Source organism: Ovis canadensis, chromosome 9 (assembly GCF_042477335.2).
Source record: "Ovis canadensis isolate MfBH-ARS-UI-01 breed Bighorn chromosome 9, ARS-UI_OviCan_v2, whole genome shotgun sequence".
Taxonomy (NCBI): Eukaryota; Metazoa; Chordata; class Mammalia; order Artiodactyla; family Bovidae; genus Ovis; species Ovis canadensis.
The window spans coordinates 103,975,794-104,003,636 of record NC_091253.1 but is presented as its reverse complement, the minus strand read 5'-3'; the positions used below and the strand labels follow the sequence as shown (position 1 = coordinate 104,003,636).

Genomic DNA, 27,843 nt, shown 5'->3' with positions numbered 1-27,843 from the left:
CCCGGCTCCCCCCTTCTTCCTTGAGTGCATTTCTGTCTCAGGGTGGAGCTGGGTGAATAGCTCGATGGACTGTGCAGGAGGGGCGCAGCCGAGGTTTGCTGTTGTTACTAGTTTTGCTGTTCTGAGCCTTAAACGCGACCTCCGTGAGAGGGATTTAGGGCATAATGGACGCAGGTTATCGAGGACCATTTAATTACATGAATTACTCCAGCTGTTAATCCTGGTCACCACAGCAGTGCTCGAGGGAGTTCTTGGCTTTGGCAAATAAACCAGCAGCATCCCAAGAATCGGGAAAGCATGAAGACTGACTTTTGAAAAGGTTTTATTTTATCGAAGTGTAGTTGATTTACAATGCGTTAGTTTTTACTGTCAGAGAAGGCAATGGCAGCCCACTCCAGTACTCTTGCCTGGCAAATCCCATGGACGGAGGAGCCTGGTGGGCTGCAGTCCATGGGGTCGCTAAGAGTCGGACACGACTGAGCGACTTCCCTTTCACTCTTCACTTTCATGCACTGGAGAAGGAAATGGCAACCCCCACAGTGTTCTTGCCTGGAGAATCCCAGGGATGGGGGAGCCTGGTGGGCTGCCGTCTGTGGGGTCGCACAGGGTCGGACTCGACTGAAGCGACGCAGCAGCAGCAGCAGCAGCCTTTACTGTGCAGGACGGTGACTCGCGTATGCGCTGTATATATGCGCACACACCTTCTTTTTCATGTCCGTTCCCATTATGGTTCATCACAGGACGTTGGCTGTAGTCCCCTGTGCTGTATATATAAACAGTGCTGTGTAAGCAGTAAGGATTGCTTATCCATTCAGTAGATAATAGCTTGCATCCGCTAATCCCAAACTCCCAATCCAGAAGACTGATTATTTTCACTTGAATGGAGTTCTTTCAGGCTGCAGATTGCATGGCCCCGTGAACTCTTACTGGGTTCTATTATCTTAGGGATCAGAGACCTGAGTTTGCATTCAGATTTTCCTCCTGAGCTTTTATTCCTGAAGGTGGTAACCAGGTAGTTACCACAGTAGGGGCGGTGTAGAGGGTGGTGGATGTGGAAATAATAGAAAACAACAGGAAAAAAAAAAAAAAACAAGAAAAAGACTTTTTCATGGTAAGACTAACAGTGGTTGGGTGATCCACTTGATTTGCAAGGTTGTTTTGGTAATGTGTAGGGATATGTGACACTCTTTATTGTGTGTGGTTTGGGGGAGATTCTGAACCTTTTAATTTTCCCGTAGGCCTTCAGTCTATGCCTTCTATTCCGAACAACCTGATTTCTCTGGACACAAGTATGGCCCCTTTGGCCCTGAGGTTAGTAGCTTATCTTCTGCCTGAGAGCCTGTGTCCCTGGGCCACGTCGCCTACTGACCTGATTTCAGGATTTGCACAAAGTCTCTTAGCGTGCTGGTGTGTGTACAGTGGATACAGAGTCAAGGAACTGCAAGAGTGAAAACATTTAAAAGAATCCTAAACGTACCTGTTTTTCTTACAGGAACTTCATTTCAGATTGATTTGGTATGCAAGCATATCCTAAACTTGGTGTTCACAGGAGGGTGTTCCTGGCTTCCAGCTTGCTGTTCATATATTCCAGCCTCTTGGTGTTCATAGGTTCCAGTCCTGCCGGCATCAGTCAGAAGACGAAGGACCGGGAAGGGCTGCCCTTTGCCATCACCGGGATAGGAGTGGAAAAGAATCTAGAGATGGAACCTACAATACAAGGCAGTGCAACTGAATCTTAAGCCCCTTAGCAAGGTTGTGCGGCTCAGAGAAGATAGGTCAGCTCAGTAGCCTTTGCAGGTACAGGCAACCTGGAAAACACAGTAGCACTGGACATGTTTTTATTTGATGAATCTTGGCATAGGTGCATGCCTGTGAGAGCATCACCAGGATCAAGGCTGTGGACGTATCCCTCACCCCCTAAAGGGAAACAAATTCTTAACTGAGAGAAAAACACTATTGAATGAATCTGTTTAGCAAAGCAGTGTGACACCCTGATAGCAAACACTCAGGAGTTTTAGGAAAGCAATTGGTTTGTGAGGTAGTGTCCAGTAGGACTTCAGATTCAGGAGGTGGGAAAGACATGTTGAGATTTTATTATGCTGCCCTTTTATCAGGTGATGGAAATTCTCCCAGTGCTTTAGCATAGATCATTTTAAAATATGATGGGGTTTGGGAACCTAAATCTTTTAATATTTTAAATGTTTTCCACTCTTTCTTCCTGAGGTGGTGAGGTCTACATCAACATAATAAGACTTGATTTTGGATGAGAAATTATTTCACAAACTCTTTGATGATGGAAAATACCTCCTGTTCTCAGAGAGCCAATGGCAGCACTGTTAGCTGTAATTAAGTTTCCCATGTTCAGCATAAGAATGACTAAGGAAATACAGATAAGTGTGTCTTGGCTTAAGTATTTCTGATCAAAATGCAGGATGTTTGAACAAAGGCAGTAAATACTGAGAACCATAAATACTTCTGAGTGCTTTAGCATCAGTTCAGTGGTGGTTGCTGTAAGCACTGGAAGCTGGCGGCTACGTGAAACATTCTTAGTTTGCCTTAAGTCACTGAAGTCGTGTGAGTCCGAGGCTCTTTTTCCTGTTCCTTTGATGTTTAAGCACTGCGCATGAGTATGAGACACGAATGATACAGTGAGATGAGCATCTGTGTACATGAAACACAGAACTTCTTGCCACAGCAAGCATGGCCATTTTATCTTTAGGATGATTTTCCTTGAGATTAATCTAAAGTGAACAGAAGGAGCCGGATTTTATTAAGATGTTAAAAAAAAAAAAAAAAGACCCAAGCCCTAAGCAGTTCCATGTGCCCTGATTAAAGGTTCACTTTTGCTTGGATAATAGTATCCCTAAAAGACCCTGTAACAGAGGCAAACAGAGATGGGTGTAGCCATTCTTTAAAAAGCAAGAGGCTGGTACTTCAGGAGGCCTGCTCCAGTTGCCTGGCTAGTAAGTGAAGTTGGAAATGGAACTTCTGACTCCCAGAACAGAAAACCATTAAACTCTCCTGTAGTACAGGAGACAAGCAAAGCGGTCCATTAACAGCCGTGTTCAAACCGCACAGAACATTTTCTTTACGTCAAAAGGTGGCTTTTTACAATACAGAGAAGGTATAATTCTTATAATTTTCGTTTCCTTAAAACTTATAAGGCTTAGCAGTGAATGTTGTTTATCCACAAACATCTCTGGATTTCTCATGTACATAGTTAAGTTATAATTACTTACTTGAAAGTGTATGTGTGTTGATCGAGAAATGAATTAAAAGCTTTTTAAGTACCGAGCGGCGATAAAGCATAATACAGGATGCTTTAATTGGCTGTAATGATGGTTCTAGGTTCAGGATTCTCATAAACATATAAATCTATTTTTCCTCAGTATTTCTGAACTGAGAGTTAGAAGGATTCTTGCTATATTCTTTTTAGTATTAATGCTTCTTATAACTGGGATATTCTCATATATCCACCAGGTAAAGCATTTATGATGAGATGTTGGAATGTACCTTCTGTTACGATAACCTGAGAACTTGATCACTTTCTTCCCTTTAGAGGAAAGGGGTATTTTTATATTTCAACTAATTCTCATTTGGTTCGAGAAATCTTATTTTTTACTGAAAGAAACACAAAACAGTTTATACTTTTTAAACATGAAACCAAAGCCAGAAAAACCTCTTTTGTGTGTGTGTGGTAGACAAAATTGATTTATCTACCTAGTAATACATACCTCTCACTTGTCTTTATAGAGCATGCAAAGACTATACTAGCTGAAAGATTATTGTTGAAATCAGTAACATGCTGTCTTTTACATCTAATGAGAATATACCTTGCATCTGAAATTCAATCAAACTGACTCAATCTGGCAACATGCTGTGTGCTCCAGAACAGCAGACATTTGTGCTTTCTTCGCCTGATATTTGAGTATACCTCTTTTCAGGGTGATTCGTGAAGGTTGTTAAATGAGGTGGCCACGCACGGGGCTTGTAGCCCCACGCAGTGACATGCCGCTCCTGGTTCCACAGTGTAACGGTGAATGTTCTGAAAACACGCTTGCTTTTGGTTTTTGGCGCAACCTTTGCCTCTTTGAGCTCCTGTGCTTCCCTCCGTGACTCTTGGTTCGGCTGCTCTTCAGGCCCGGAGGCAGAGCTTTGGCTGGCTAGTTACTACCTTCAGACGGCAGAGTATCCTTCTGAAAAGCAGGAAAATGTGCCCCCTCTCCTTCCCATCCTTTTAATAACCTCAGGCTCAATCTTCTAAAGTCAGACTAAAGTATGGCTGGTCAGTGAAAACTTAGCTTCCGTCTACCTCTAACATTCAAAGAAGGAGATACGTGCCGTATAATCCCTGGATGGAAACTCATTTTGACTAAATCCCCTGCTGCTCTTCTAACCCCCTGCAACCAGAAGGGCTCGTTTCTGGAGTCTTTGGAATGTTGAGGTCTCTTGCAAATGGCCGGGGGTCCGATGGGCAGACTTGAGCGCTAGCTGAGTGTGTTTGGTGGCCATGAAATGGTGAGCTCTCTTTTCCCTTTTGCTTCTCATCTCATGGGGACTTGGCTGAACCGGAAGCATTTAAAAACAAGCCAGCAGACCAAACCAGAGTCTGGGGAGGTGCTGTGTCTGTCCCTCCTCTGCGGGAGAGAGAGGATGGGACGGCAGCGTCTCTGCAGTGCTTGCTCTGGACACAGTGACGCCGCATGGCACACGCGTCCCGGGGACACACTAACATTGCTCCTCCTCTGCCCCTTCTCGCATCCGAATGATTCTCAGAACAGTCCCCCCGAGAGAAATCAGCTAGGAGGACGGCAGGCCTTGCTGCTTCAATTCACCTTTACACCATCCGCAAATCAGGGGCTTATTTTTCTCCAGTATTTGGAAGTCCCAGAAGGTTATCTTCTTTCCTCAATTTACGTATCAGCCTTTAACACCCTAGAGATTTTCAAAACAAGATGCATAGAACAGTCGCTACCTTCCAGACCACCACCAAGAGGGGAATTTCTAACAGAAAGAGGATAAGTAGACTCTTTCTTGATATAGATATACTAAGATGAAGAGATCTTGATGACTTTTTGCATTTTATCTAATTTTATGAGAGAATTTTTTTTATAATGACAGTTCTATTTATGATTATTTCTTGGCTTGGAGTTCCTCTCTATCAGAAACCTAAATTATCAGTGTGAAACGCTCTCCTGATTTGTGGAAATATCAGCATATTCATGACCAAGGAGGATTGTTTGGTATTTATGTTTCATTTCATCCTTGGTTTAAATTTTTTTTTCCTGATCCTTTCCAAGGAAGGTGACAGTTGCATGGATATATTTGGTGGTCTGAACAGATACCTGTCCGAATCTGACTTGAAACTACCTCCATGAATCCCTACGCAGCTTGAAATGACTGAGTGATTAGTATTTATTTTTCAGCGAGTACTTTATAAGTGGAGAGTATCTCATAACCAAGGACCAGCCTCTCCATGACGCAGGAGTTGTGGAATACAGAACTCTGTGTCACCTTCAGGGGTATCCACAAATAGGCTCCTCAGCCAAAAGAGATCCACAGGAGAGAGCCGGATGTTCTTAAATTATATCTCGTTCTCAGTGAAGCAGCTACGTCAGCAGCGTCAAGTTCAATTTAGGAGGCTTCTCCCTGTAGAGTTCCCCAAACCATCCCTCATACCAATTTCTTTTTTAATCTCTTCAGAAGGAGTCTTAGTTTGCTTTTTGTTTTTTAACTAAGACTTCACTGACCCTAGATGGCAAAGTGTGAGCTTTATTATCTGACCCAGAGGGACAGACAGCTTCTGAGCCCACACATCTCTATCCGCCAGTACAGGAGAGTAGTTATGGTTCACCTTTTACTCCGGCTAAGAGACCTAAGAGGAAGGTTACCCCTAAGAGGAGACAGGAAAGACCAGTTACTCCTCCAAAGAAAAGAAGAAGAAAAGTACATAGGATGGATCATTATGCCGCGGAAGCTCGTCAGGACAAAGTAAGTTTATCCATTGTTCCAAAGCTTTGTGGCGGGCAGCCCTGGAGGTTCCCTTCAGTGCCCTGGTTTGAAAATCAGCTGAGTGCATTTCAGAAAACATTTGGTGCCCCATCCTTGGCTTTGAGTCCAGAAGAATCCTGTACTTCAGAGGTTAGCACTCATGTGACGCGTTCTTGAACTCTCAGCCAAAAACAAACACCCTCCTCCTTTCTTTAGAGTTAGTTGCCCCCAAACTAGTATGAACATTTGGCTTGAACGAATGTTAAGAGAGCTGTTGGTTTTGCTTGCACTTTTCCACAGAATTTGTCAAAGTTGTTGGTAACCTTGGTTCTTGAGAACAACCCAGCAAGGTAGTTGGGGAAATCCTCAAAGACGGTGTGGATTAGAACTCAGTAGGGTACTGGATTAGGTTAGCGGCCTGTTCCGAGTTCAGAGGCAGTCTTAGGGCACAGACGGAAGGAGGTGAAGCAGGAGAGAGGTGGGGAGAGGCGGGCGCGTTTCCTTGTAGAGACGTGGGCGGTGGGTTCTCTTTGCATCACCTTCACAATGGCCTCTAGGTGTTTCTTTTCCAGACACCTTCAGATACCGCCAAGGCACTATCTTATTTATTGTTTGAACTGATCACTGAGAAGTAGGTTCTGGGTTTTAGCCTGAGTCATCTTGTCGACCAAAGGAAATTAATCTGTTGCCAGGGGTTGATATGGGTTGTGCGTTTGGTATTTCTTTGTCTAAGTGAAGGTCTTAGAGGAGAGCATGTTTTCCTCAGAAGCAAACGCCACTGTCCACCCTCCGTTAGTCAGATTACGCGGCATACATCGCTCTGAAACTTTCACTTGTGACTTACTCCTTGAGACAGAATTTGAAATACTGACTTCTGTCGTAAAGGAAAACGAAATTACACCTTGACTTTACTGATGACGTGATATGAGGAAAGATCTTGAGTCCTCTGAGAAGATGCCAATGGAAGATAACATTATATGTCTTAGGAAAGACGATATGCGGAACCCTTCTGTTCTTGTGGGAGACATCTTGAGTGGGTGTGTGTGACTGTAGCTCAGCTGTCAGAGTCAGCTAAAGTACTTTCAGGGGTTTGGCTGATGGGGTGTTTCTTGAAAATCTTTCTATTGCCCAGAGCCGAGAGGGACGTCCCCAGTACCTCTGATATGTGGGGGCATTCATGCTATGAGGCTTCCTTAGTGGCTGAGACAATAAAGACTCTGCTTGCAATGCAGGAAACCACGGTTCAATCCCTGGGTCAGGAGGATCCCCTGGAGAAGGGAATGGCAACCTACTCCAGTGTTCTTGCCTGGGAAATCCCATGGACAGAGGAGCCTGGTGGGCTACAGTCCTCGGGGTGGCAAAGAGCTGGGCACAGCTGAGTGACTGACTGTTTCACTTTCATGCTGTCAGAAACCTCCATTTCTTACGCTTTGGAAATGTTCTTTGGAGAACTGAGTTCTCAGTTTTCATTAGGCTAAATAAGAAACTTTCTAGAACAAGCTCAGTGATCCACTTCTGTTCAAGTTTGGACTCTTGCAGATTTGTATCTTACTCATGATTAGCCTGAAAGCGACTAAATTGAGGAGTAGCTTGTTTCCTAGGAGAGGACCTTCTCTTGAGAATCTATTGTCAGAAATTAACAGTTAAGCTTTTTTTAGAACACTGGATAGGTCTCATTGTGTTAGTGATGGTCTAGTTCGGCATTGTCAGTGAAAGGTTACCATTTAACCTGAGAGCTGCTTTTGATTCCCTTGGCCTCCATCTTCTTGCCTTGGTTCAAAGCCTAAGTGATTTCACTCAGGGATCAAGAAGCTTAAACTGTCCATCTGATTTTCTGCTCACTCTCAAAATTCTTGGACTTAAGGAACATTGTTATATTTTAGAAAGGCCATTTTATTTCTAAAAAAAGAATTGCCCTTAATATTTCAATTTTTGTATCAAAGAATCTTGAAAGGGCTTGGATGAGGAGAGGTTTAACTTTCCTTAAAGAGTACAAATAGAAGTGCTTAGACCAGGTTTCCGTTTAGAATGATGGGAAAATCTCCCTGGACAAAGCTCTGCCTCTGGGCCTGAAGTTTTCTTTCCAGCATGTTTAGAAGATCAAGGAAAAAAAAAAAAAAAAAACCTTCAGGGACTAATTTGCTCCTTTTTCCAGATGACCAATCCTCTGAGGGACATTGACAAAACCGTGGGGCAGTTAATGGACGGATTGAAACAACTAAAGCTGCATCGCTGTGTGAATGTCATCTTTGTTGGAGACCATGGTGAAACTTTGTTTCCTTATCTAAATAGATAACATTTCTGGTGGTGTCCGGGAATCCCAGAAATCCCAGGTTGTTTTCCTCTGCTTCCTTCCCCCTTTCTTTAGGATGGGGAAAGAAATTGGACCGTGACTCAAAACTACGAGATGACCTGAGATAACCCTTGCGTTCATGCCAATCAAAACCAGGGACTTCCTGTCCTTTCTTCCAAAATCTGTCTCTTATTAAAAAGTTGCAGGGCATTCCCTGGTGGTCCAGTGGTTAGGACTTGGTGTTTTCACTGCTGGGTCCAGGCTCACTCAATCCCTGGTCAGGGAGCTAATCTCATAAGTCTCGCAGGGCAAAAAAAAAAAGTTGCAGACAGTTCCCTTGTGATAGTAAGAGTTTCCTCTGTGAATATGACATATTACTGCTAATCACAACCCTGAAAGGAGCTCACATGAGTCACATGGCTAAAAAATAAATCTAAACATGATGAAAAGGTGGAGACACAGGCTTCTGCTATAGAAGTGGCATATAAGGGAAATTATTTCCCTGCATTCACTGAGTGAATTCTAGACCCAAGCCAGGAGACCCTGTTTCGGCAGAGACGACTGTTAGAGAGAGGAAGAAACAGTTTTCTAAATCTCTGTATAAAGGAGAACAATTCATGGATCAAGAGCATCATAAACATTGTATGTTGATAGAGCTGGGGGAGGGATGCATCAGAGAGCATTCTTACTTCACAGGTATGCAGACCGAGTTCCAGAGAACGCCTCCTGCATTCCAGAACTCGAAATTTGAAACCATGACTCTGGAAAACGGGCGGCTCCCTTCTAGGAGGGTTTAGAAGAAGAAAATTGGTTGAGCCGGTGGTTCTATTAAGATTGGGCAAATAAATCTCCCCAATCAAACTGCTGCTCTGGGCCTGAAGTTTTCTTTACAGAATGTTCTAGAAGATCTATGAGAATTAAAAAAAAAAAAAAAGCCCTTGGATTAACTTGCTCTTCTGCAGGGACTAAACATGACTGTCTGCAGAACCGTGCCCCAAGAGTTTGACTTGGTGGAGAGCTGCAGAGAGGATAGAGAATTTGGAGCCTGTGACACAGCTGACTCAACTTAACCCAGAGGTGTCAAGGACATTTGGTCACATGGTGGAGCCAGATGTCTAAGAAGTAGATGGGTTCCAGTGAGTCAACACTGGAGCCTTGTAAAAGTCTTGGCTAGATAAAATTTGTGTCTTGCTGGTGGGAAGCCTTCTGAAATGGCTTAGCTTCTCTTTCTTAGAAGGTAACATTGTCTGGTGTTTCAGAGTCCAAGCTTTGGCGTGAGAATGGGTTGCGTTGGAGTTCAGATTACACTGTGCCACTTAAAACACTCTCCAAGTCAGCCTCCTCATCTGTAGAATGAGAACACCAACACCACCGCCAGAGTTAGCCTGGAGGGTGGAGGGTGATGATGCTTGAGAAGCACGTTGAAAGCAAGAGAGATGCTTCACCACTGGGGTGGCTTACATGACGTAGAAAGGGAGAAAGTGGGAGATCTTTCTAGCCTTCCATTCATATATACTTAGAGACTAGCCCTTCCTGGGTGAACACTGCTGTTTAGTTGACATTGTACGTGCGTGCCTGCTCAGTTGCTCAGTCCAGTCCAACTCGTCCAACGCTTTGGGACCCCATGGACTGTAGCCCACCAGACTCCTCTCTCCATGGAATTTTCCAGGCGAGAATACTGGAGTGAGTTGCCATTACCATCTCCAGAGGATCTTCCCGATCCAGGGATTTAACCAGTGTCTCTTGCGTTGACAGGCAGATTCTTTACCATTGACCACCTGGGAAGTCCTTAGTAGACATTGTACTAGAACATATAGCTGTTTATTGTTTTAATTTTTCTTCCAGAGATTTTAAATGTTGAAAGGCAAATCTATAGCCCTTGTGCTATGTTGGGATATATTTTTCTATCTATATTTTAAAGCAATCTGGGATTTTTGTTTTACATAAGGATTGTATAAATAGATTTTTCTTTGAAGATCATGGTTACTTCCTTCCAGTTTGTATTTAAAAAAGGAAAGGGTCTGAATCTGGGATCCCAGAAGGTGATAATTTAAATTTTATTGGATCAGGACCACTCTATATTTATTTATTCTAGAACCTTAAGGTATCCTTTAAAAAATCATTTATGTTCCCCCTCTTAAAGAATATTCAGATAGTGAATTGTACAAAGCAATATATTAAGCCTTTCTAGCTTCATCTCACCTCGTAAATTCTGAAATCACGATGAAGTTCTCTCCCAGCCTCCATATTTGTCATTCTAAAATTTGAGTTTCTTTTTATTTATTTTTTATCATTGATCAAGGAAATTTTTGATGAGAGGCAGGTAGCAAATCCTTGGTGGGCAGATAGTATTTGTTGATTTAAAACTTCGCTGCCTAGCCCTTTCTGCGTTCTAGCTGCTAGCTTTCAGCTATACCTGATTGCATTGTTTACAGCGTAATTTTGTTTTTCAGTTTGGGTGGTCACTGGAGTTGACCTTTTTCTTTCTCTCTCTTGTTTCCAGCATTGTTTGTTCAGTAACATCCAAGGCCACCAGTGAAGGCAGAATGAGGATTATGTACTCAAGTCGGGAGATGTATTAGAGAGAGAAGAGAGTTGGAAAATGAGATTCTTATACATTCCAGTGATTTGCATCACTCCCAGCTAGAAAGAGTTTAAAGCGATTTGGGATTTTTTTTTGAACAAATATATCTTCTTCATAATGATCTTTTTTCTTTTTTAAAGATCGTGGCTGCTCCCTCTATCTTGTTGTACTTGCTGAATGACTTAAAATGTTAACTGAGACGATGCATTTGCAGCCTTCTAGTGCTGCAAGATGATACGACTCAATCAAAGTCTGGAGAAAAGATTATATAAAGAAGCACTAAAAAAAAGTCAAGTTGAGAAATCTCAAGAGAGGGAGCCTTGTGCCTGAATATTATCTTTAGTGTCTGTGTTGAGATTTTAATTTTATAATTGCCTGAAAATACTTTTCCCCCTTTTCCCATAGGAATGGAAGATGTCACATGTGATAGAACAGAATTCTTGAGCAATTACCTGACTAATGTGGATGATATTATTTTAGTGCCAGGAACTCTAGGAAGAATTCGACCCAAATTCAACAATCATGCTAAATGTAAGTGGACTCTTGAAACACTAAGTTGTTACAATGGTAACATAGTGGAGTGAGAAGGGGCTTGTTCTCTGAAGCTGGACTACTTGGGGGAAAGCATGGCTTTGCTATTTCTTAGCCGAGTGAACTTGAATAAGTCACTGAAACGTTAAACCTCAGTTTTTTTGTTTTTTGGTCTTTTTTAATCTGAGGGGGAAAAAAAAGTGGTGATAACAAACAACTAGCTCATAGGGTTGTTGTGAAAATAAATCTATGGGTATTGCTTAGAATAGTTCCTGGCCCCTGGGAGCATTATATAATTATTTGGTCTTGTTTTTATCATGTGGAAAATACACTTAATTTGAGGCATGTGTATAACCATAAACTTCTGTTTACAAGAGAAGAACTTTCCAACCAAAGGCTCAGGCTTCCTCTCTAGCTGAAGCTACAGGGTTAGAACCGTCCCCAGAGCCTGGAGCTTCCTGGGAACCTGGATGAAGGGGATCTCACCTTATGGAAAGTGAGTGACAGAACCCAGCAGGGGAAGCTATGAAGCCCTTGAAAAGCGGCAGCTTCTCTGAAAGACTAGAATAAAATAAATAGGAATAGTCTTATCACTTCTGTTTTGCATGTTGGGGTTGTGATAAGTCACCAAGGAGAGCTTTGACTCATGGGCTAAGAGGTTTTTGATGTTGCCCAACCACCTAGCTTTTGAGAAGTCTGTAGTTTTATTAGAGACATGCTGCATTTTGGAAAGAAAAAAAAAATCCTTTAGCATTTTTAGCCTTGGGAATAAGAAACCATTGGCACCAAGCAGAAAGCTTTGGAAAATTAAAGTTTTTCCCAAACGATGTTCCTGAGTCAACACAAACGGGAAGCGTTCCAAGGTCAGCTCCAGGCAACGCTGAGAAATAAACAGTGTGGGTGTCTCTGCCCTCTCTTCTCCGCGCCTTCTCCGTCCTCTGTGTCCCCTCTCCTCTGCTCGTTTGAGATAGGCTGGCCCTCGCCAGAGTGACCTGCGAGTGCCTCCTGATTTAGTATTTGCTTTCTAGGGCTTATGCAAGAGACGCTTTGTCTAAAGATATTCAAGACATCTCTAAAAGTAATAGGAAGGTTATTTTGGGAGGGGAAGAAAAGCTTTCCTGGGGCCAGTGAAATGGTAACTACCAATAATTAAACGTCTTATAGCTTAAAAACACGCCATCCATGTTGTGAGAGACCACAGAGCAAGCTGGGTGAGAGCACAGACGGCGGCGGTGGGCTGTCTGGGTTCGAGTCTGAGTTTGAGTCTCTGCCGGCTGCCTTACTCTGTGACCTTGGGCAAGCTTCCTAAACACTGAGCGTTCGTCTCTCACCTGTAACATGATTATTGGGAAGGGTAAACGGGAGATTCTCTACTTAGCTTCTCTACTTATCACTTAGATTAGTGCTGGGCATATAGTCAAAGCAAAATAAGTGGTAGTTAAAATGATGTTTTCAGCCAGATATATACACATCTTACTGAATCCTTCCAGTGGCCCCGTGTGACAGGCACTATCATCTCCTCTTATAAACAGTAATAATCAAGGCTCAGAGAGAGATGAAGTAATTGGCTAAGAGGGCGGCAGTTAAGGAGTGGCAGGGCTGGGATTGAAACCCAGGTGCTTCACTGACCGTTAACTACCACCCTGTCCTGAGGCGTCTCTCATTCTCAGGGAGCCGGCAGCGTGAGAGCTGAGTGTTTCCGGATTGGAGGCTTGGTGTCCCACACGTGGGCTCAAGCTTTTGTTGTTTCCTAGAAGTTCTCTGGGATTTGTCTGAGATAATGATAATTTTTCTTCATTATCGAAGAATATGAACTCACTCTGTTTGGTCCCTTTGAGGACTGTGGTTTATGAGGTCACCGAGTATAGAGGTTGAAAGCATGGCTTGCCAACAGGGTCCTGGTTGGCACATTCCCCACCCCCCCGCTGCTAAATGCCCACTGGCTCAGTGAGGGCCCCCAGCAGAGCTGTCGTGAGTGGCCAGAGAGACAGCCAGAGAGACGTGGCATGGATGCGATCTGGGTTAAGGACTGTGGCTACCATTGTTACTTATCTCCTTGCCGCTGAAAGACGCAACTAAACTTTAAGCCCAATTTAAGTAGAAGGGAATCCACATTTATCCTTAAATTTCATAGCTTTAGAACTAAGATTCTGAGTGTTGTCTTTGCAGAGTGCATGTTTATGCGGCCAGGCAAGCTTGCTCGTGTATATGCACCAGTGTCCACCAGTCTTTGCTTCTGTTTACTAGCATGTTTATTGCACGCTGACGATGCCCCGGGCCCAGGGGACACAGCAGGAAATGACAGGCGTGACCTGCTCCGCGGGTGTTTACATTCGGGGGACGGCTCCCTCCTGCCTGTTTGTATCTCTACCGAAAGCTGCTTTCCTTTGCTGCTGCTTCTATAATGACATGCTGAAGCAAATTTTCGGAAAACAAAACAAAATCCAACCAACCTACAATCTCCTCTTTCTCCCCACTCCCCCACGCCCATAAGGGAACCTTCAGATAATACAATCCTGTCCACAGTTTACACACAGCTATTATTTGCATAGTTTTGCTTTTAGCTAGTTCAGGATATTGACTAAAATATCCTTGATTTGCTGGTAGTGAAAAGGAGGTCCGTGTGTGTGTGTGTGTGTGTGTGTGTGTGTGACAGACAAGGGGCAGCCACTCGTGTCATTAGACCTGTGATATCACTGAGGAAACCAAACTCCCTTTAGAAAAAAATAACTCAGTGGATTAGAAGATTCATCTTAAAAGTGAGCAGTCACTTGTTTCAAAGATCTGCGGCTACGTAAGGAGTCACATTCAAAGCCCCAAATGCCTCAATATGGTTCCTGGTGTTTAACATAAACTCAATCCAGGCTCCAGAGGGACTCTTTAGGAGGACTTTTTTTAAACTTTTTATTTTGTATTGGGATATAGCTGATTAACAATGTTGTGATAGTTTCAAGCGAACAGCCGAGAGCCTCAGCCACGCATATCCGTGTATCCATTCTCCCCCGAACTCCCCTCCCCTCCCCTCCAGGCTGCCACGTGACATTGAGCAGAGTCCCTGCGCTCCACAGTAGGTCCTTGTTGATCGGCCACTTTAAATATGGCTGTGTATATGTCCATTGCAGACTTCCTAACTATCCCTTCCCTGCAGCCTCCCCCAGCAATCATAAGTTTGTTCTCTAAGTCTGTGAGTCGGCTGGGAGAATTCTAAAAAGCCACTTACCCAGCAACATCATGGTGCTCTGAAAGGAGGAATTCCCTTTCAGAAAAGTTGACCCAGACTTAGCAGGGACATTTACCATCGAAATTTCTACTTATTTTGATATATTTCACTTACTGAAATATTTCATCTTAAATACTGAACTATTAAATACCCACACAGAGTTTTGCATGTACTTGAAACAAAATCTAAATAACTTCCAGGAAAAAGAAAAGAATTGAGTCTCTTGCTGTAAAAATGGTCTCTCTCGGTGACTCTTGTCCACTCTTCTGAACTCTCTCCTTCTCTCTTTGAACAGATGACCCGAAAGTCATTATTGCTAATCTCACGGTAAGTGTTGTGTGCCCCGGGCCTCTGCCCTTGGAGTGACTCCCACATACTCACCACCCATGCTCGCCTCCCTGTAGGGTGAGAGGAGCGTTTTCCTTGCCGCCCTGCCATCCAGTGTGTTTATTTCCCTAAGAGCTTTCAAAAATCCTGGCCCATGGACAACAGCGGGCTCCCTAATGGTCTTGGCAGTGATCCAGAATGGGAACATTTGATCATGCCATTAGGGCTGAAAAACCTTCATCCTTGGTTAAACAGACCCTTGCACTTTCTGAACCAGGGCACGGCCCCGTTCTGTTCCGTTGTTTCCCAACCCAGAGTAGATAGCTTAAAAGCGCCTGAGGACATGACCTCGTGAACCTCACCGCTCTCCCTTCTCTCTGCACCCATCCCCACCACCTCACCCCTGGACTTAAGAGTGTTTGAGAAACGCCTTGGAGTTTGAGCTGCTCTGGGTGACAGTCCCACGAGTCAGGGACGTATCTTAAAAACTTCTAACTCCCCTCTGTGATACCCTTCCATGTCTTCTTCAACGTTACCTAATCCCTTTGAATCTGTTTCCCACTTTTATTATTTGATGGGGGGGAGGGGGGTGTGTCGCAAATTCCATTTGCTCACGAATTAGCCTTTCCTGTGACTTAAAGCCTCCTTCAGCTTTCTGGAGAGAATGTCTTGGACTCTTCTAGAAGACTCTCCATTGCAAAATCCAATGTCCATTTATATTTCAGTGTAAAAAACCAGACCAGCACTTTAAGCCTTACTTGAAACAGCACCTTCCCAAACGTTTGCACTACGCCAACAACAGAAGGATCGAAGACGTCCATTTACTGGTGGAGCGCAGATGGCACGTCGCAAGGTACCTTGGGGACAGGTGGCCCCTGTTTCTCACCTTCATAACCATCCCTTCAGCCCCGAGGGCTTCCCTGGAGGCTCAGACAGTAAAGAATCCGCCTGCAATGCGGGAGACCTGGGTTTGATCCCTGGGTCTGAAGATCCCCTGGAGAAGGGAATGGCTACCCACTCCGGTATTCTTGCCTTGAGAATCCCACGGACAGAGCAGCCTGGTGGGCTGCAGCCCTGGGGGTCGCAGAGTCGCACATGATTGAGCGACTAGCCCTCCACTGTATATAGTTGTGTAAGGCAGCTGCAGCGTGGCGAGGCCATTAGCCATCATAAAAATAAATGTCCTGACTTCCCCGGTGGCCCAGTGGTCAGAAAGCCACGCCTCCATTGCAGGGGCACGCATGTGTTGATGAAGAAAACTTGGGAGTTCAGTAGAAGTTAGTAAAACGTGAAGACAGTCGAGCAGATTAGCATAAACCAAAGCCAGCCACTTTAATTAGCAGCACATTTCTCACCTGGACTTGAATGGTTGCGTTATTATTCGCACGTATCTGATTACCCCAAGCTGAAAGTAGCTTTCCCAAGGTTAAGGAAATTTCTTTAATTTCTTTGTTTTTCCCCAAGTGCTTTACTTCAGTGCCGTGTACCTGTACGTACTTAGGAAATATTTGTCTTAATTAACATATAAGTGTTTTGGAAAACTGCTACATAACTCTAAGCAAAAGGCATCTTCCTGTCACAACAAGGAAGCTCCAATGCTTTTGATGTCTCGAGAGCACGGTTTCCGTTTTCTGTTTCTAAACAGAGCTACTGCCTCGGTAAGGCTTGGCGCTCGTTAAGCTGTGCCACTGTGACATGTGCTAGGCTTACCACTCGGTTATACTTTCCAGTGGTATTACCAGATAAATTTCTTCACAGGGAAATCTGCATGCAAATATTTCTATGGAATACAGATCTCCGTTCATTGATCAAACATCACACATTTTAAAAGCGCCAGCTGGGTGTGTGCTTAGCACGGAGCCTAGGGACAGGCATATAGAAGTGAGCCAGACAGACCTGGTCCCAGAGCAGAGACTCTTTCAGGCCGGAGCCAGTGGGGCACGTGAGCAGGTGGTTGAAGGTTTGTGGCGAACCTGCATCGAGAAGGCCTGTCGGTGCCCTTTTTCCAACAGCGCTATTCTTAAGTCAGGGTACGCACGTTGTTTTCTTAGACACAACGCTGCTGCACACTTAATACAGTATCGTGTGGATATAACTTTTAAATGCACTGGGAAACCAGAAGCGTCGTGGGACTCCTTGAGCGTGATCGTCTCTTAATTGCGGTGGTCGGGAGCAGCGAGCAGCACCTACAGGGTGTGTCCGTGCCTGTGGCCAGTGCTCAGCTCAATGTGACTGTGAGACAGGAGGAGGGCGCCAGACCTCCCAATCTCTTCTAGGCTGATCGTCAAGGCCAAAACACTGGGGGCAAAAAGACAGCATCATCTTTCATCACCCTGGGAATGATGCAGTCAAAGTGGGAGGAATATGCTTGTATTAGTACAATCCACTTCTTAACAGATCTTTTTGTGCGTTGGACTTTTATCAGAGCGATTTATGAGAAGTCCTGATTGATTGTCCAATTGTTTCGCTCTAGGAAACCTTTGGAGGTTTATAAGAAACCATCAGGAAAATGTTTTTTCCAGGGAGACCATGGATTTGATAACAAGGCCAACAGTATGCAGGTATGCTCCCAGCACTATGAATTGAAGAGCATCTTAGAGGCTCTAAAGAAGGGTGGGAATGGTGGTGTGAGTAAGCTTGCAGAGCATTCATAACTGGAGGGAGGGTTGCCCCTGGATATTAGCAAGGCCTAATTGTTTTTGTTTGTTTTCTTTTCTTTTGGAAGACTGTTTTTGTAGGTTATGGCCCAACATTTAAGTACAAGACCAAAGTACCTCCATTTGAAAACATTGAACTTTACAACGTTATGTGCGGTAAGTCACTTATTTCATCAAAACCAGGAAAACAATCCGGAGTTAACATATGAGCCCCTTTCGATGTCGGAGAAAGAAATGAGGCGTCTGTTTTCTGGGATCACCTCATCTTTTCATTAAAAAAATGCTGTAATTTGCCCATCGGTTCAAGGGACAGAATATCATCCCCCTTCTAAGGCTTCTTTGTCTTGCTTCAACAGTTGACTAATGGGGAGTTTTCATGGTGTTGCTGTTGGCAGCCTCCAGCTGATCTAACACAGCATTACAGTCTGACACCACCGGTCGCGGGCCCGGTGAAGCGAGCGCTGGGCACAGCGCCCCCCCACCCTGCCCCTGCCTCCATCTCTCCCAGCGCAGCCCGGCGCACGGCTGGCCAGCTATTTATGTGCTCCTAATTATTTTTCTTCCTGGAGTCTCTAGTTGCTGGATGAGGACAGCTTTTCCTATTTAGCAAGGGAGCGCCAGTCTGGCTGTCAGAGGGGGAGTCTGCACGTTGGGCCTCCTGGGTTCCCTTCCCCTCTGGGCTGCCGGCGCTCCCCGGCCCTGCCTCTTGGCTCGGGCCAGTCCCTGGGTGCCTGCTTGGCAGCCTTCTCACTCGCTCTGAAATCAGCCTGTTCATTTCACAGAGGCCCTTCAGGGCACACAGCCAGAGCCTCCTCTTGTCCCCGTACTTCTGTGGAGTGCATTAGAGGGCAGGCTCGAGGTTATTTATTGATCATAAGCCCCACTTCAAAACTCGGGATAAAAAGTCTCACAGAGAAGCAGAAAGGCAACGATCCTGACGCTGATGGTCCTTGGGTTGTAGCTGTCACAGACATAAAGGCGGCGACGCGAGGCCCTGTTTTCCTTCCCTCTTTCTTTGTGGGACTGTCTCTCTTGATATCAGGCTATGAAGATGCTATTTTAGAAAGTTGTTGCCAAGACCTCATCAGGCAAGGATGACTTGGGAGCTCAGAAGGGAGCCTGCCGTCTGAATTTGGTTATCCCGTTTTGATTTGTGTTCCAAGTTTTCCGGCCCTTGGAAGGTGAATGGCTTTGACTCTCCTCCTATCTCATCAAAAATATTTACAAAGTACCTGGCCCTTTTCTTTCTTCTCATCAGATCTCCTGGGATTGAAGCCAGCTCCGAATAATGGGACCCACGGGAGTCTGAACCATCTCCTGCGTACCAACATCTTTAGACCGACTATGCCAGAGGAAGTCACCAGACCCAATTACCCAGGGGTCATGTACCTTCAGTCCGATTTTGACCTGGGCTGTACCTGTGATGATAAGGCAGAGCCGAAGGTAGAAGTAATCTTTTTTGTTGATCATGGAAGAGCCTGTTGGGTGTAGAGCAGTGCTGGGTAGAACTCTCTCTGATGACATGCATGGTCTATCTGCATCGTCCAAAATAGTAGTTACTAGCTACGTAGCTTTCGAGCACTTGGAACTAAATTTTTAATTTTATTTAGTGGCTTGTGGCCACCATGTTGGACAGCACAGGCATAGATAATGAAGAGCAAAAAATAAAATTCATACTATTCTGTGTATGGTCAAGGCTATGGTTTTTCCAGTGGTCATGTATGGATGTGAGAGTTGGACTGTGAAGAAAGCCGAGCGCTGAAGAATGGATGCTTTTGAACTGTGGTGTTGGAGAAGACTTGAGAATCCCTTGGACTGTAAGGAGATCCAACCAGTCCATTCTGAAGGAGATCAGCCCTGGGATTTCTTTGGAAGGAATGATGCTAAAGCTGAAGCTCCAGTACTTTGGCCACCTCATGGGAAGAGTTGTCTTGGAAAAGACTCTGATGCTGGGAGGGATTGGGGGCAGGAGGAGAAGGGGACAACAGAGGATGAGATGGCTGGATGGCATCATGGACTCGATGGACGTGAGTCTGGGTGAACTCCAGGAGATGGTGATGGACAGGGAGGCCTAGCGTGCTGCGATTCATGGGGTCACAAAGAGTCAGACACGACTGAGTGGCTGAACTGAACTGAATTGATTCTGTGGAGTCGCAATTCCTAACCAAACGTTTTTCTTTTTTTCAACCTGGATCACATGTCTAGCAGTCATGGTCCCAATAGGAAACAGATGGCCCGTGCAGAAGAAGTTTTTCAAGAAGGCTTAAAGGAATTGTTTCAGTCACATTTAATGAGAAGACTATTTACAACGCTGGCGGGGTAGAGGGGAATCGAGGAGGGATGGTAGAGGCGCCTGGGGCTCCCAGGGCACCAATCTGGATCTCAACAGAGGGGAGGAGCAGCCACCAGCACGTGCAGGAAGAGCCCTGCAGGCGGGGACTGAAATTTGGGGGACGGTGCAGTGAACACACTGTGGCCTGGAGAGAGGAAGCTGGGGGTGTGAGCACGCCCTCGCCACCCTGCTGGCGCCTCTCGCTGTTGGCGCCCAGTCTTGGATGCGTCCCTAGACATCAGCCTCCCAGGCACAGGGCAGGGGAGGGAAGCGGGAAGCAGGGTGCGGGTGGGCGTGCAAATAGGTGCTGCCCACACAGTGAGTTCCGACAGTTGTTGAAACAAGCACGGGTCCAGTAATGGTTTTTTCCTCGTATGTAAAAATCAATTTTATTTCTAAATATAGCAACAGACAATTGGATGATGACATTTTAGAACATTTGCAGTAGAGTTAGAAATATAAAATATCTAGGCATGCTGAAAACTATAAAACAGTATTGAGAGAAAGTAAAGACCTAAGTAAATGAGAAGGGGACGACAGAGGGTGAGACGGCTGGATGGCATCACTGACTCCATGGACGTGAGTTTGGGTAAACTCCGGGAGTTAGTGATGGGCAGGGAGGCCTGGTGTGCTGCCGTCCGTGGGGTGGCAAAGAGTCGGACACGACTGAGCAACTGACCTGAACTGAACTGAAGCAAATGAACTGATGCTCATCATTCATTGAAGGTCTCAGTATTCATGGCAGTTCTTCCTAAATTAATCTATAGATTCAAAGCAATCTCATTCAAAATCCCAGGGGATCTTTTCGGCTTTTTCTTTTGTACTGGAGTGTAGCCGATAATAATTAGCTTATTGAATTTTATATTGATCAATGACCTTTAAAGTTGCCAATCAGTACTCCTGACAGCAAGACACAACTAGCGTTACCACACTGAGTTGATAGGGTTCCAACATGAAGCAAAGCAATGTGCGGTTTTTGCTTGTGTGGTTTTATTACAGGCAAATGTGTGATCTTCCCATTAGACCTCAGAAGAATGGACAGTCGTTTTCTTATCGGTCTTTCCCCCTCTGCCACCACTGTCTGCCTTCTAGGGCTCCTTGGGGCCTGGGAGCCCGCCGTGGGCGAGAGTTCGCTTCCTTTCCCTCCACCCATGCCTTATTTTTTTTATATATGAGCTCAGTATCTTTTTAAGTTTTTTTTTTTTTTTAATGTGGACCATTTTCAAGTCTTTGTTGAATTAGTTCAGTATTGCTTCTGTCTTATGTTTTGTTTTTTTGGCCTCAAGGCATATAGGATCCTAACTCCCTGACCAGGAGTTGAACCCTCAGCCCTGCATTAGAAGGCGAAGTCTTAACCACTGTACTGCCTGGGGAGTCCTACATCCCCTTTAATGCCTCCTACTTTAGCTCCTGATGAGAATTAACAGCACTAATTAAAGTAGGTAATTCTAAGACTTCAGCTGGAGGAGTTGAGTTGCCCAAGTCAACAGGAAGTGGTCTTTGAAGTGAATTCCAGTTATATTTTTAGAGGCATCTATTAGATCTTGTTTTCTGAATTACCTTTCTTCTGGGAAACAAGAAATATTTCAGTTCTCTTATCTTAAACTGTTTTGGAGGGATTCTAGATCATCTTTATTTTCTCAATGGTTTTCTCTGAAAGACTACTTTTCTTTAAAAAAATATACAGACATAAAAAGGTATAAAGATTAATAAAATGAATACTTCAATACAGACATCGTGAGAAAGAAAACGTTAAAGATGGAATGGAAGCTCCACGTGACACCCCTACCTCAGTCCCACTTCCTTCCTACCTCAAAGCTCACTAATATCCCGTGCTGTGCTTAGTCGCTCAGTCATGTCTGACTCTTTGCAACCCCATGGGCTACAGCCTGCCCGGCTCCTCCGTCCATGGGATTCTCTAGGCAAGAATACTGGAGTGGGTTGCCATGCCCTCCTCCAGGGGATCTTCCCAGCCCAGGGACTGAACCCAGGTCTCCTGCCCTGCAGGCAGATTCTTTACTATCTGAGCCCCCAGGGAAGCCCAATTTCCTGAAGACAGTATATATAATTGCCATGCTGTGCTGGGCTCAGTTGTGTCCAACTCTCTGAGACCTTATGGACTGTAACCGACAGACTCCTCTCTCCAAGGGATTTTCCAGGCAAGAATACTGGAGTAGGTTGTCATTTCCTACTCTAGGGGATCTTCCTGACCCAGGGATCCAACTGGAGTCCCCTGCATTAGTAGGTGGATTCTTCACCACCAGGGAAGGCCCGTATTTGCTGTGGAGGCCTCTGTACTTTCACTCCGTACACAGGTATCTCAAATAATAGATCAAGATACCTTTAATATAGTTCCCTGAAATAACCTATAGTATAGTTTTGAATATTTTATTTTTTATTAAAAAGGTGTTTTTTTGGCTGCTCCTTGAAGCATTCTGGATCCAATTCCCACACCAGGGATTGAACTGATGGCCCCTGCACTGGAAGTTGGAGTCTTACCCACTGGACCACCAGGGAGGTCCCCTGGGTGTTTTATATTTTTCATGTAAATGCTGTTATATACCATATGTATCCTGCATTTATTTGTTGATCACTGCATTTTTAAGATTTTTTACAAATTAATACACAAAGTTTTATCTCATTCATTTTTATTGCTAATATCAATAATTATTATAATGCGTAATTGTACAACTAGCGCATCATGATTTTATTCATTTTGCTACTTGAGGATGTTTGGTAATTTCCAACTGTTAGTGCCTCCAAACAATACGGCTATAGACATTACTGCAAACGTCTCTGTACCCATGCTAGGATATCTCCAGGATCAACAGTGGGAAATGGAATTGCTGAGTCACGACAGTTTCAGGATTGCTGGGTCCTTCCATTTCTACTTTAGAAAAAGCAATTTTATAAATTTGTTTGGGAATCACTTTAGTGTACCTAGAGATTAATCCAAACTTTTGAGGCAATATTAGAGTTAATTTATATATATATGTGCTCTAATCCTCATCATCGACATGGGAGGCTGGTCCCATGATTATCCATGGTTTTAAAAAAAGGAAGCAAAGTCATGGAGAGATTAAATAGCATGTTCAACACCATAGATCGCTAAGAAGTAGAGCCTCAGTGTCAATTTGAGATAAAGTAGTAACACTTTATACACCGTGTGATATTGATGAAGCTTAGGATCCTATTTTGAATTTATAGAGAGAAGGGTGCTGGAAAGAAAGACCATTTCTGATCTGCTTTCTTTTCCCTTTCTTTTTTTTTTTTTTATTTTCACACATGAAGAACAAATTGGATGAACTCAACAAACGCCTTCATATAAAAGAGTCCACAGAAGGTAAGGAGTTGACAGAAAAAAGAACCAGATAAGTTTTGTTTTCTAGTTTTCAAAAACTGGAGAGACTTATTTACTTCATAGTGTAAGCACAGTGTTTTCTTAAAATTTGAATTCGCATTGCAGAGTGACCTTTATATGATCTGGCAAAAGGTATTGGTTTTTTCTCTGTATACAAGGTGCCAGCTGTATAATAGAAAAGTTCTATTACCTTTCTTTTCCCCCCTCAACAGCTTTTAACCCTCTGAAAAACAGACATGCTGTTGTGTATCTGATGGGTTATAAGTTAAGGGCCGAGGGGACTTCAGATGAAGGGGATGGAAGTCACCATTCATAGTGGTAACAGCTGGTTCCTCTGCTGAAGGTTCCCCACCTGGAGAGTCGGTGTGTATGTCAGGGGGAGGGGTGCCCGGAAGGAACTGTGTTAGAAGTCTCTCCCAAGAGGGTCTCGAGCCCTAACCCACCCTCCTCTTGTTCTGCATACGATTGCAACACGCCTGGCTTAGCCAGCTTCTGCAAGCTTATGATGAGAACAGAAAGCCTCAGCGGTTTGTGCATTTCTTATTCCTGTTTCAGGGTGCTGACTGTTGGCCAAGCGCTCCTCTGCCCCGTGGCACTTTCATTTTAGAGCCTGGTGTGAAGGAGCTGGCCTGGTTAGAGCACGCCCTTCTCTGGGCGGAGCCAGGCCGCGGGGCTCAGTGCCTCTGCTTTCCTCTTTGTTCAGCGCCTTGGCCGACTGTGAGCACCTCCTGGCTTTCTCCCTCCGCTCGGTCATTCTGGGTACCATGTGCATCCTGACGCTGCTCCCGTCCCGGCTGCCCCATCTGCAGGCCTGAGTCTGCGTCCTGGGCAGAGGGACCGGAACTGAGGGCAGAGTGTGCGCCCCTACGTCCTGCTGGTGTCCTGGTGCAGGGTCGAGTCACGTGTCCATCCCGGGGTTTCTGGCCGGATTCGGTGCTTCTGCTTGGATGAGGCATTTCTCACTTCTGTTTCAAGTTCGCTGGGGCCAGCAGGGCAAGTGAAGCCCGTGGAGGAGGGACGTACATTCTCTCCCCAAGGACGCTGTCCTCCACGTTCCTTGGCGCCGGGTGGAAGCATATAATCCTTTACGCAAGAGCAGTAAATAATTAGGAACAGTAATGTGATCTACAACCCAGGCTCTTCCTTCTGATTTTGAAATTAGAAGGAGGGGAAGCCTCTTAGGCAGGTTACTGCAGCAGAGGCGACAGCGTCTTCTAACAGCAAGGGAATGACCGGAAGTGTGTGAAAAAGAAGACTGAACTCCAGCACAGCTGCCCAGGTCACGCAGTCAAGACGCACATAGGCAGATTCTCTTGAGAGCGTTACCTGAGTTATTAGCTAACATGGTTCTGTTTATCACATGTGCCGTCTTCAGTCTGATTAAGCAAAGGTTGAGGAAACCCGCAGAAGATTTTATTTCCTCGACTTATTTCTCCTCTCTGTAAAGATCTCCATCTTTTCTCCTCTCCCCTTTCTGCATATCCACCCTCCTCCTTCTCTCTGTGATAAAGGAACACACAGGCTCTTTGACATGTCATTGGAGGAACACGGCTTTAGAGAAAGGACTTGGTTGATGGAAGGTACACAAATCCTTCACAAACTCTAGAAGTGATTCAAAATATTTGACATCAAATCTAGTGGATGAAGGTGTTATTATATTTGGAAAAATTGCAATACTGCCTGACAATGCAGGAGATGTGAGAGACATGGGTTCCATCCCTGGGAAGGATCGGGAAGATCCCCTGGAGGAGGGCATGACAACCCACTCGAGTGTTCTTGCCTGGAGAATCGCATGGACAGAGGAGCCTGGCGGGCTGCAGTCATGGGGTCACAAAGAGTCAGACGCGACTGAATGAATTCACACACGGCACACCACGATCAAGAAGTATAGAGTCTCATGATTTGAGTTTTTCAAACATTCAATCAGCAAGACAGAAAAATATGACTGAAATGTTTCTTTTCTGAAAGCCACTAATGAAATAGTTAATTATGATAGCTTTGAAGGGACACGCATGTCTTTTCTGATTCAAGCTCTGGCTCTTCATGGTCCTAAAACATTTCCAGCTTGGGGAAAAAAAAAAAATCTTTCACTTCGTTTTCTGGTGGCAGTGTGCTCTTGGGACAAAACCAGCCCCACACTCAGCACAAAGAGTGGCCTCACACTGCTGAGCGTGGAAGTAACAGGCGTCTTCTGGCGAACTGCTGACTCTCAGGGCCGGCCGGAGCTGGACCTAGCGACCTCATCTTTCCTTTGCTCTGCTCAGTGTTGAATACGTCTTACTTCTCGATGATTTCACATCACTGAGGCTTAAAGTTTTTACTTTTTCATGGCAATGGACCCTCATGAGTTTGTTAAGCGCCTGCCCTGAGCTGGGGGTTGATTTCGCTGAGACGCCCTGTCAGATTCCGTCAGCCGTCTCACCGCCAGTTCCAACACGGGACTTCACGACGGCGACCTGAGAGAGGGAGGTCATGGTAGCACAGCTCCTTGGCTTGCTCCCGGCTCTCTCTGCTTTTGTCCTTTTGTTTTTGGCTGTGCGTCATCCTCATTGCAGCGGGGCTTTTCTCTGTTGTGGTGGGCAGGGCCCCTCTCTAATCGCAGGGCCTGGGCTCCCCCCTGCAGCGACTCCCCTTGGTGCAGAGCTTGGGCTCTGGGCGGTGGGCATCAGTAGTCGTGGCTCCCGGCTTTGGAGCCCAGGATCAGTAGTCGGGGCACACGGGCTTAGTTGCTCTGCAGCATGTGGGATTTCCGGACCAGGGATCAAACCCGAGTCTCCAGCATTAGCAGGTGAACTCCTCACCGCCGAGCCACTGGGGAGCCCTGGGGCAGCCTCTGATGCTGCAAGGGAGTCTGCATTTATTTTTATTATAATTAACGGCTTAATATCAATAGACTTTTTTGGTAAAGTTGTCTGAGTTTATACAGCACTGTTTGCTCTGTATGCATAATAATGGCTGTTTGCAATTGCCAATAACTGGAGTGATATAGGAGAGATGCTACCACCATTACATGAAATACAAATGACTACATGTCACTGTCTGATCAGGTGCCTGTCTAAATTCTGGAGCATGTGGGAGCCTCAGCGTCCTCTCTCCTGTCTGATTCTCTCCCTTCTCTTGCTGTCTGTCCCTGTAAGGGCCCTGTCTCAGTCGCTGCTTCAGCTGCAGAGTGCCATTTTCCTGGTCTGAGTTCCTTCAGGCTGCTATGGTGTGCCTGGTTCATGAGTCTGGTCCCCCCCGGAAATCTTCGGGGTCCGCTCTGCTGGGGGGAACCTCGTGAATTCACGGTGCTGTGTGCGCTGTGCTCAGAGTAATCACTTCCCCTTTCTGCATATCTCTGAACATGTACTGAGGCTTTTCAACCGTTTTGTAGACCTAAAGCTCTATACAAATGTAAAGTTGTGTTATTTTCCTGCCTAGTTTTTAAAAAAATACACAAGCTGATTCTTTCAGAATAAATCACGTGCCCTGAACATACATTTGTACCAACCACATCTGTAAAAGCTGTGCATTCAAATAGTGAAACAACTCAGGGTAAATTCAAGGTAACAGAGAATGGTATATTTAGTTAATGTTAGGTTATGTTTTATCACTGACTCAATGGACATGAGTTTGAGCAAACTCCAGATGGTGAAGACAGGGAGGCCTGGCGCGCTGCAGTCCATGGGGTTGCCAAGAGTTGGACATGACTCAGTGACAGAACAACAATGATAAATGTTTTATGATAAACACTAAATTTACAGAATCAAGTGTTTTACTAAAGAACAATATAATCTTCAAAAATTATGATCTAAACTGCTTTCTAAAGCCCTAATATTTCTACATTTGTAATGAATCCCAGATCTTAGTTGGATGGCTGCTATTTCTATATCAGATGTATTTAATGTCTTGGCAAATGTACTAAATTTTCATTTTGAAATCCGTTGAATTGATGAGTGAGTGAATGAATGAGATGGGGATGCTTAAATTTTCATAGCAAGCATTTCTGGCCCGGGAGCCAGGTGGAAGTTTCACTGTAACAATAGCTTCACTGTTTATTTCCACCTTAGTCTTCTCTCTGTTTACATTACTAAACTGTGTTTTATATTTTCTTAGTCAGATTGGCATTCACTATCATCTTTGTGAGAAAAAGGTAAAAATCATTGTAACACCCAGATTTGGCTCCTTATCACACCCTATGAGAAATTAGTTTGATTAGAAAAATGATTTAACCAACTAGTGATTCTTGTCAATTTAAAGCAGAGCCCTGAACAACTAGAGGGACACTCCTCTGTAGCTCTTTTCAATTATGAAATGCTTCTCACTTTTGTTATTTTACTGGAGATGTTAGTATTGCTAAAGAAAGGAAGAAATATACTTGTGTTTCTCTGTGCAAGTATCCTCATGTGTGTTTTGCAGAAGACTTAGAAGAACTCAATACATAGCATAATTGTCGATGATTTATAGTAGGATCCAAGAGGAATTGGGTGAGACAGTGATTTTTTTTAACTTTCTCTTTTGTAGAGCCAGTTAACAAATAGCATTGTGATAGTTTCAGGTAAATAGGG

General features: G+C 44.7%; 1 protein-coding gene and 1 long non-coding RNA gene across 20 annotated transcripts in view; one reads left to right on the top strand and one right to left on the bottom strand.

Moving 5' to 3' along the window:
• Positions 1 to 27,843, top strand: part of ENPP2 (ectonucleotide pyrophosphatase/phosphodiesterase 2) — a 149,645-nt gene that overhangs the window by 98,886 nt on the left and 22,916 nt on the right. For 12 of the 19 annotated variants that reach the window (XM_069600741.1, XM_069600736.1, XM_069600740.1 and 9 more), the window contains 9 exons: positions 1,239 to 1,311; positions 8,147 to 8,255; positions 11,274 to 11,399; positions 14,915 to 14,946; positions 15,672 to 15,799; positions 17,420 to 17,507; positions 17,672 to 17,759; positions 18,862 to 19,046; positions 23,227 to 23,278. In XM_069600741.1, the coding sequence (XP_069456842.1) occupies positions 1,239 to 1,311; positions 8,147 to 8,255; positions 11,274 to 11,399; positions 14,915 to 14,946; positions 15,672 to 15,799; positions 17,420 to 17,507; positions 17,672 to 17,759; positions 18,862 to 19,046; positions 23,227 to 23,278 (881 nt within the window). Of the gene's footprint in view, positions 1 to 1,238; positions 1,312 to 5,835; positions 5,992 to 8,146; positions 8,256 to 11,273; positions 11,400 to 14,914; positions 14,947 to 15,671; positions 15,800 to 17,419; positions 17,508 to 17,671; positions 17,760 to 18,861; positions 19,047 to 23,226; positions 23,279 to 27,843 lie in introns of all 19 variants that reach the window. The other 7 variants (XM_069600730.1, XM_069600734.1, XM_069600729.1 and 4 more) reach the window with 1 other exon arrangement.
• On the bottom strand, positions 306 to 1,707 carry LOC138446025 (uncharacterized). The gene is made up of 2 exons (XR_011259100.1): positions 1,478 to 1,707; positions 306 to 763 (listed from the first exon to the last, which is right to left on the bottom strand). It is a non-coding gene; the product is annotated as an uncharacterized lncRNA (long non-coding RNA).